Below are 9,411 nucleotides of genomic sequence, written 5' to 3' on the forward strand. Positions count from 1 at the left end.
ATTGCTTGCGATGGAAAGAAGGAAGTTGAAGGCGACCGGACATCGCGTGACGACGTTCAACCGGTCTAGAGGTACTTTCAGCATCACGACTGCGCAGTTCGGACCTCATAAAGGAAACAACGTGCAAACGCTTCGCATTCAGGATTTGCACGGCTACTCGTGTGGGAAGTGGCAAGGTTTACATTTTCCATGCTCCCACCTTCTCGCTGCATGTGCGGAGACACGACTCAACGCCATGCAGTACGTTGAGCCTTGTTGGACCACCGCCGAACATTATGCAACATATGCAGCAGATTTTCAGCCGATTATGCACGAGGCGTACTGGCTAGCATCATCTTTGCCGACTATACAGGCAAATCCAGCGTATGCTCGACATAAAGGTCGTCCAAGGAGCTCCCGTATACACAATGAGATGGATGCTAGGGAAGGTAGGAAAAGGAGCACGTGCAGTATATGTCATCAAGAAGGGCATAATCGCACAAGGTGTCCGAGAAGGACCGACTCGGCCCATGCAGCGGGACTGTCGCGTTGATTCACTTAGCAGTTTTATACTAGTTATTTCACACAGTTTCTTTTTAATTTAGACCTATTCTGATGCAACGATGCATTTCCAGGATTGATCCAGGGCCGTCCGATCCGAGCGTCTTGACGATGGGCGATCATCACAGGGCCAGCCGAGCGTGGGCTGAGGGGCATGCGGAGCCCCTGTGCTGCCGAGGGGGCACCCAGTTTGCCGAGCGTTGGTTAGAGGCAGACCCCCGCATTGTCCAGCTAATACGCGATGCGGGGTTTTATGGCATTTATCGGATTGCTCATATCCAGCTTGATTGGCATCTGGTCACATCATTGGTGGAGCGATGGAGACCCGAGACGCACACGTTCCACCTACCTCATGGTGAGGCCACCGTCACATTACAGGACGTAGCTGTTTTGTTCGGGTTGCCGATTGATGGGCGAGCTGTCATTGGTCGCACTGCCGGACCAGTGGAGGGACCTACAGACTGTCAGGGTCTACTCGTCCTGCGTACTATGTGCGAGCGTTTGTTAGGCGTTGTTCCGCCTGACAGCGAGTTGGTTGGTGCACGCATCCGTATGCGGTTCCTTGAGGGGGATGCGTTTCGTGAGCTTCCGGCACATGCAGATGTTCATACGATAGCATGCCACGCACGAGCCCATTTGTTGCGTTTGATTTGTGGGGTGATCTTCTCGGATGTTTCCGGCAACTTCTTGAGGACTTCCAAGCGTGTCACTCGTACAGTTGGGGGTCCGCCACTTTGGCGTGGTTGTACAGGGAGATGTGTCGCGCCGCGCACCACTCGAAGACACAGATTGCGGGCCCCCTTCGCTTACTCCAGGTTTGGGCTTGGGAGAGATTTCCTTCATTCGCGCCTACGCGACGAGGTTTCCTGTAGATTGAGAGGGGTCAGGACGGTCGTCCGGTTGATCCTCTCCCGCTCGCGTATCGGTTAGTACCTATTTTATCTATCCATATATATTAACTCAATAACTATGACGAATACTAATTCGTAATATGTAGTAGTCTTGCATTTGGGAACTTAGATTTCATCTGATACGGATGGAGGGACGACTTGAGGGCATCGATGGTTGCATTTCACACATTGCCTTGGTACAGGTTCGAGTTGGACATGCACTGGGAGCATGAGGTATAAATCAGTTAAAGCATAGCACGTGAAAGCATTTCTTTCTTACTTTCACTTGTGTATAGTCTGCATAACTTTTTGTTTTTTTTAACTGCAGTTTATATGGATGCCCTACACGGATGAAATTTTAGCCGACATGCCGCCTGCCTATGCAGACGGGAGGGACCTGTGGGTAGCGCGAGTGCCACTCATATGCTTTCATATTATTAAGTGGTATCTCCCCGATTGAGTCATGCGACAGTTTGGGTTTCGACAGGTCATTCCCGCCCAATTTATGACTTCGGGGGTAGATATTGTTGGGGACGATCTCCACGGCATGGATGGACGCGGTCGAGGGGTCACAGACTGGTCGAGTACGCACGCGATATTCGTCACTGCGTGGGAGCATCGGCGAGACTACATCGTACGAGGAGTGGCGGAGCACAGTCCGATGCGTCCAGATGACCCATACTTCACTTGGTATAGGTCTATCACACGCCGCTTCGTCGACAGGACCGCAGCTGTATATTTGAGCCTCGTAAGAAGATTAATGCCACAACTGATTTTATTATATATACGTTCCAATTTGAATGCGTTAATAAAATATGTTCATATCCTGCAGGCTGACATAGTCATTGAGGCAGAGCAGATCTCGTCAGATCCTGCGATCCACCGATTGATGCGTGCTGCACTGGACCTCGTCCACGAGGACGGTCGACGGATCCCAGAACGAGGAGGTCGACATGATGTACCAGCACGAGGAGGTCGACCAGCTCCACTACGAGGAGGACGACATGCTTCCTCTAGTCGTCCAGGGACTCCCATGTCCTCCCCACCAGTCGTACAGGCCGAGTACTTGTTTGGCCCGTCAGCGCCTTATGCGCCTTCCACTGCAGCTCATATTGCCGGACCATCGAGCAGACCGACTGATGCCCCATCCGACTTTGCTGCTACCCCATCCATGTCATTTTTATTGGACGATCTTTTCGATGGGGTTGAGGTCGATGCACCCCCTAGGCCGCCTCGTTCTCATCCGGAGACATCGTATCATTTCTCACCGCGTGCGCTACGCATAGCTGATGATAATGATGCAACACCTCTTGGGGGAGAGGATTCACATCCAGCACGACGGGCCAGGACACCTGATGATGTTGACGAGCAGGGAGAGGGTAGACACAGACGGCAGCCACCACGACCCCGGAGACGACCTCGCTGCGGGACGGAGTAGTTTAGCATTACGTTAAATGCATTTTATTTGTATGTATATCATTGATTGTTTTGATTTCATTTGTATATAATTGATAATTTTTTTCTTTCTTTTGTATATATCATTTAATAATTTGTATCTGTAAAGAATTTAATATTGCCAAATCTAAAAAATGACACATAATTCGTATCGTCTAAATTTGCATGTCTAGTTAAGTTAATTCGTTCAATTCAATTGTCTTTTACTACAAAGACGTGTTTCAGCACTCTAAACATTTACACGTTAACTTCCCCTCACCGCCATATACTAGATGCACCAAAAATCTTAGGGAGCACTTAATATATGTTCTCTCCATTAAACTCCTAGTCAATTTGTCTTAAAGTATATTAATTAATTACGTACATTAATTTTAATAAAAAAATATAATTGATTAAGTGATATATTAATTTTTAGAGTATGTATATCCTTAATTAAAGTTTATTTCATGATTTCTCTAAACTTATACTTTAATTAACTATCCAAATTTAAAGTTCAAACAGCATGTAGTTACAACATGTAAGAATCGTTAATTTTGCATTTCAATTTAAATTTGTATAATTACAAGAACTTTAGTATGGTTTTCTCTACATTCTCTAATTAAATATGAATGGGTGACTAAGACAAAAAAACATTCTAACAATAATCCAATTTGACCCACATCCTACTTTCAAACACCAAAATGATTGGTCAAGATATTTGGTTTAGTATGCGGATAGTCAAACTATAATGAAGAAGAGTAAAAACAAAAAAGTTAAGACGTACGAAGAGGTATTGATGCTGCTATTATCTTTCTAAATGTTTAACTTTGTCTTGTAAAGTTTAAATTTAAATAATAAATTTAAAAATTTAAATTGTTAATTCCCTTTTTTAATTGTTAATTCCCTTTTTACAAATTAAAATTTTAATTTAAATAATAAATTTAACTTTGTCTTGCAAAATGTTTAATTGTTAATTTTAAATATTACATCCAATAAACATTTTGCAGCATTATAATTATTAGACATTTTTATAACTTATTGAAAATTTATTTCTTCTAAATTTTTTTTTTGTCATACTTAAAGAATTAGTTGGTACAAAGCATCAAAGCATTCAATTCGAAATTTTTTTTCGGTCTCTAATCCACGAGTTTTAAAATATCATTTTATTAAAGACAAATTTTATTATTGCACATGCAGACCGACTTTAACTAACAAAATATTCATTTCGTCAATAAAATTTAATTATACGAAATTTTGTAGTCTTTTTTGTAAATTCTGGGGTTAGAATCATATTTTGAAATATTTTTTTCGATTTTATCCAAATTTTTATTACAAAATACTTATTCATAATCAATAATTTCTTTTATGTAATTACTTATTCAAAGAAAGTTTCCTGTTCAAAGTATTATTTTAAATTTTATTTATTTCTAATTATAAAACGGGAAAAAACTCAAAGTCAAGGGCATTTGCATTTGTATATGAAGAGAGAGAGAGAGAGAGAGAGAGAGAGAGAAACTAAACATATGTAAACTTGTTTGACTGTTTGTATACATCCCACATAAACTTAACATTCATAAGATAGATGCATGGATCAATTAAAAAAAAAAATACATGAACTAAACATATGTAAGATAGTTAGTTTATGCAAATAACACCACAATATTGATTGAGATCAATCAATGACGTCTGGAAGCATACTAATTCATTATTGTGAAATCGCCCTTCACAATTTGGGCACACGAACCGTTCATTGCTGTGGACGGTCTTCTGGTGATTGAGGAAACCTCGCTCTTTGTGGAAGACTTTGTTGCAATGGTTGCAAAATCCATAGTAGTCCTAGTAAGCTTTCATTTCTTCTTCATCTACTACTGCCTTACCCTTGTATCCTCCTTCTCACATTTCTTGTAAGTCTCCCTCTTAGCTGCCATTGCTTTGTAATTTTTTTTTTTTTTTCTTCCTATAAACTCTAGCTAGCTATGTATTTATAGAGTAGGGTTTAGGAGAAGCTTTGTGATCCAACAAATTTTGAGTTGAAATTTTCAAATCAAGATGATCAACATCTCCATATCAACTCACCAAATATGCTTCTGCTCGTCTGTTTTCTCTTTTTCTAAATTTGGAATTTAGAAAGGCAAAAGGGTCATGTTTGATAAGTGATGAAGAAGTTCTCTTTTGGTTTTCAATTAATATAAGCAGTAGGAGTATCTGTTTTTCCAGATAAGAATGTATTTTTTTAGATAATTGAAATTTCCTAATATCTACATAAAAATATTTTATATATATAATTGCGAGTGATGCAGCCAATCCTTAAAAGCAAGTTTTAAGTTAAGTTTTACTGGCGTTATAATTTACGATGCAACGAGGACAAGTTTATCCACAGGTTCTTAAAATGAGGGAGGTTACGATAGCTTCCTAAATCTCGTAGGTTGGACCTGCGAGATTTACCACGTGGCACGCTCTCCGTTCAATTGCTCCCCAAATCTCGCAGGTCCAACCTGCGAGATTTACCACGTGTCAGGATCGCTCGGTACCTCGCAGCCACGCGTCGCCTGTCCGTTCGATCTCTTCTTAAATCTCGCAGGTTGGACCTGCGAGATTTGTTCACCCGTCGCCACGCGTCACGTTGCGCCTGTATCTTTCTTTGCCACGAGTCGATGGTAGAGTGGCCACCAGTTTAAATCTCGCAGCATGAAGCTGTGAGATTACGTGAGCATTATTTTGGAAAAAAATTCCCAGTTCAGAGTATTATTTTATATTTTATTTATTTTTAATTATAAAACGGGAAAAAACTCGTCATTAATGCCCTCCGACGTGAGCGAAATCTTGGTCGTTGGTGTGGTAGAGATCCGACGGTTGGTGAAGAGAAGTGCCCCTCGTCATTGACTACTCGGAGAGCGAAACCGACACGCGTCGTGTAGGCGAGTGGACAGGTACGTGCGCGTGCATACCCGCAATAAATGCTCTTGGCTATGTGGATTCTCAATCGTGGATGTGCGCAGGGATCCGAGGGTGGTAATGTGGTCCGCACGCATTGCCGTTGTGGCATGACCCGAATCGTCTGATGGAGGGGTGATCCAACGGCTGTAGAGGGAGGCCCGCGTACTTCCAGATGTCTTAAAGGCGAGGGAGATGAGTCGCCACGTGGTGACGTACGTAGGGGTGGGTGCGCAGTACTTCTTTATGAGCGTAGGTGACAGCATTCAATGCTCCGGTCCAAAGGCAGTCTCATCCCTTGACGTGTGGTGAGATCGGACGGTGGAGGGGTAAGGGCATTCTCAAACATTAAGTGCCCATCAAATTAAACGGACGCGTGCTGGTTCGCAATTGGAAGGTCAGAGCCTTTTAGCTGTGGAGTGATCCTGGCTGTTGACGGGAGTGTGCAATCCAACGATTGATGGAGAGCCACTCACTGTGCTTGATCAAACGAACTGAGGCCCGCCACGTGCAGTCATCTGGCGATTTTAAGGCTTAAGATGGTTAAGCCAAAAAGTTTTTTGTTTTTTTCATTTCTCACATCTTATTTTCGCAGCTCTCCTTTTTCTCTCTTGTTCTCTATTTTACTGTTCGAAGATCCACAGAAACCCTAATGGTTTCTGCTTCCCCATTTTTCTTCTCTGTTCATATCCCTCAGAACTCCACAAACGGAGACCCTGAGGCTTCTGTTTCTTCTCTGACTCTCTATTTCGCCCCTCCTCGATCTCCCTTCTTCTTCTGTCTTCTTTTTCTCATCTCTTCTCTGCATCTCTCCTTGCAGGCCTGTAGCGTGGGTTGTGGGTGATCTGAAACTCCGAGGTTTCAAATCAAAGTTTCGATTACTCCTTCTTAAAGCTGATGCCGAGCTCAGTTTCTGGCCTGCTCGTTCCGAGATGGTCACAAGAAGGAGAATTTGAAAATGAAACTTATACAGGGACCTCCTGCGAGCTTAGTGTTGCTCTAACTCTCCTTTTCTTTCATTTTTTGTGTATGATGTGTGCGATACTGATTGAGTGTTGATCGCTTGATGTTTGTGATCTGGATTTCGAAGTGGTTATGGTTAGAGATCAACTTGCCGATTAGGGTTGGATTGCGGGAGTGAGACCATAGACTCGTCTTTTACCCGACGAGTTGGGCGAATAGAACCAGGGTTGACCCGTGTGAGTCAACCCGGATGAGTTGTGTGAAGCATCTGCAGGTGACCCACATGTGCAGGTCACGTGTAGGCCTTAAGTGGAGTGGGCCCTAGCATTTAGGGAGTGAGTTTGCGACTGAGTGAATTGTCTTTTGAAATAGGTCAAAGTTTATAAAATAGGCCGGCAATCTGATTTTTAAAACGGGTCCGGTTTCTTTTAAAATGAAGGCCGGTCCGCCTTTCTTTTTTTAAAATGGGGCGTGGAGTTTTTTTAGGGTCGGCCCATTTCTATTTCTTAAAACAAATCCGGAGTGAATTTTAGAAACGGGGCCCACAGGAGTTTTTAGAACGGGCCGGCCCAAAGGGGTTTTAAAATGGGTTCGGCCGGGATAATGGTGAGGATCCGAACTTGAGCTTGGGTTCAGGGGTCGAGGATCGGACCCAAGGAAACATCAGAGAAAAAGAACCCGAATTTAGGTTTGGGTTCAAACCAGGTGAGGGTTTGTTTTGGGTCGGATCGTTCTTAGGTTTACCTTGGATCTAAGAAATGGATGAACACCTGCATTCACACACCCACAGTACAGAGTCTGAGAATTAGGAAAACGAAGGGAAATTTACCTAGGGTCTTGTACTCCTCCGGTTCTCTTCTCCGGCGGCTGGATCTGAGTTGGTCTGAATGTGAACTATCCCTCGGCCACTGCTCCCCTCTGCTCTCAATTCCCGGCCCCAAATTCTACAGAATGCTACGGGCTTCTCTCTTTCACACTAGCAGAAGCTACCCTCTGCTCTCAATTTCTGCGGGGTTTCGCTTCCTCTTTTTATTTTTATTTTCTTTCCTGTCGGTTGTTTTTCCTTCTCCTAATTTCTGCAGATTATTCCTATGCTCTTCCAGAGGTGTCTCGCTACAGTAGGAGTCCAGGGGTGCGTTTTGGCGTCAATTTCCTCAGCAATTCCCACTAACGTCAGGGAATAATTTTTCCCGGCACGTGTGATTGATTTGGTTCTTGATTTTGCGGATTTCTTGGCTATCCAATTCTCAGTCCCTGCGCAGGTAAATTGAAGTGATCCAGTGGCAACACAGGAATGGAGAGCATTTGGGAGGTTTCCGTATGGCAGCACCGGGATGTAGGGAGAGGTATCTTGGGTTTATTTATTATTATTTTTTTCTTTTGTTATTGCTAAACTTTATTTTGCTCTGCTTTTCTGTGTGCAGGTAGCTGAGGTGATCCAAATGTCAACATAGGAGAGGAGGGCTTTTTGGATGTCTCGGCTTGGCAGGCCTGGATTGGAACATGGAAGGATTCAGCGCTTGTTTCTTCTTTTTTGTATTTTGATTTTTGTAATCATTATTACGCATTTGTTCCTTGTGCATGCCCCCTGCAATTTATATCTGTTATCATATTTTCCAATTCACATTTCTATTTGACGAACTTTGACGGAGTGGATTTGATGACTCTTTATTTGACCAATTATGCCCAAGTAAAATAGATTTTGATTTTAATCTCCAAATGAAACTGGTTTTTCTGACCCGAGGCCCAATTTCAAAATAGGCTAAGATTTCACAAGCTTAATCCTGAATTTGAATACTCCTGATCACATAGACTTCAAAGACTTTGATTAAAACTGATTCCTGGCTTTTGTAATTGAAATTGAAACTGGAACTTAGAGGATAAGACCTAGGTTATTTTATGAAAAACAGCGAGTAAAGTTGAAGGGATATGTCCTATAAATGTGGGAATCCTATATGAACTTTGAATTCTTGAGATTTAAACGTGACTCGACTCATTGTGAAGAACAATGGCTCTAAAATTGAGTGACCTTATTAGAGACCTAGACCTAGCCTGGGAGCTCTAAAATGTGAAAAACAAGAAACTTATTTAGAAGAGCAAAGACTTTGAAATTAGGGGAAAAGTCTAATCAGGGCTCGGCGGTAAAATATTTTAACATCATTGGAGGTACTTGACCTATAAAGGATCAACCCGCATATTTCCAATGGAACTTCAAGATCTCGTGTAACAAACAAGACTTAAGACTTGAATTGGATATTTACAAGACTCCACTTTAAGCCAGAGATTTGACTAAAAATTAGAAAGACTTGGGGTCATTTGGAGCCCAAAGTCAAATCCTGTTAGGTTTCATTGGGGTAGCTGGTTAAAATTGGGTTGTCCATAAAGGTAAATATAATGTTTATGTTTTAAGAGACATTTTCAACGTATCCCAAATATAATGTTTGTGTTTTTAGAGACATTTCAACGTATCACATCTTTTATCCTAAGGGAGTTCATTATAATTTTCAATACATAATTATTACATTATCTTAATAAATAAAATGAAACTATGTGTTGTAGAAGCACTCTCAAAATGTAATACAAACAAACCAGCAAAAAAATCAAACAAAGTCTACAACCATGAGCCTCGAGTTATCCCCATGACAAAAGA

General features: G+C 42.1%; 1 protein-coding gene and 1 long non-coding RNA gene across 2 annotated transcripts; both read left to right on the plus strand.

The window, feature by feature from the left end:
* Nucleotides 1-235: 235 nt before the first annotated feature.
* Nucleotides 236-5,912, plus strand: LOC131167451 (uncharacterized). The gene is made up of 6 exons (XM_058126257.1): nucleotides 236-363; nucleotides 615-837; nucleotides 1,759-1,833; nucleotides 1,918-2,178; nucleotides 2,263-2,603; nucleotides 5,864-5,912. Exons 1-6 carry the CDS (start codon nucleotides 236-238, stop codon nucleotides 5,910-5,912), a joined length of 1,077 nt encoding a protein of 358 aa, XP_057982240.1.
* Nucleotides 5,913-6,305: 393 nt separating this feature from the next.
* LOC131168124 (uncharacterized) lies at nucleotides 6,306-8,402 on the plus strand. The gene is made up of 2 exons (XR_009140222.1): nucleotides 6,306-8,107; nucleotides 8,186-8,402. It is a non-coding gene; the product is annotated as an uncharacterized LOC131168124 (long non-coding RNA).
* The last annotated feature ends 1,009 nt before the right edge of the window (nucleotides 8,403-9,411 follow it).

This window comes from Malania oleifera, chromosome 11 (genome assembly GCF_029873635.1).
Source record: "Malania oleifera isolate guangnan ecotype guangnan chromosome 11, ASM2987363v1, whole genome shotgun sequence".
NCBI classification, from domain to species: domain Eukaryota; kingdom Viridiplantae; phylum Streptophyta; class Magnoliopsida; order Santalales; family Ximeniaceae; genus Malania; species Malania oleifera.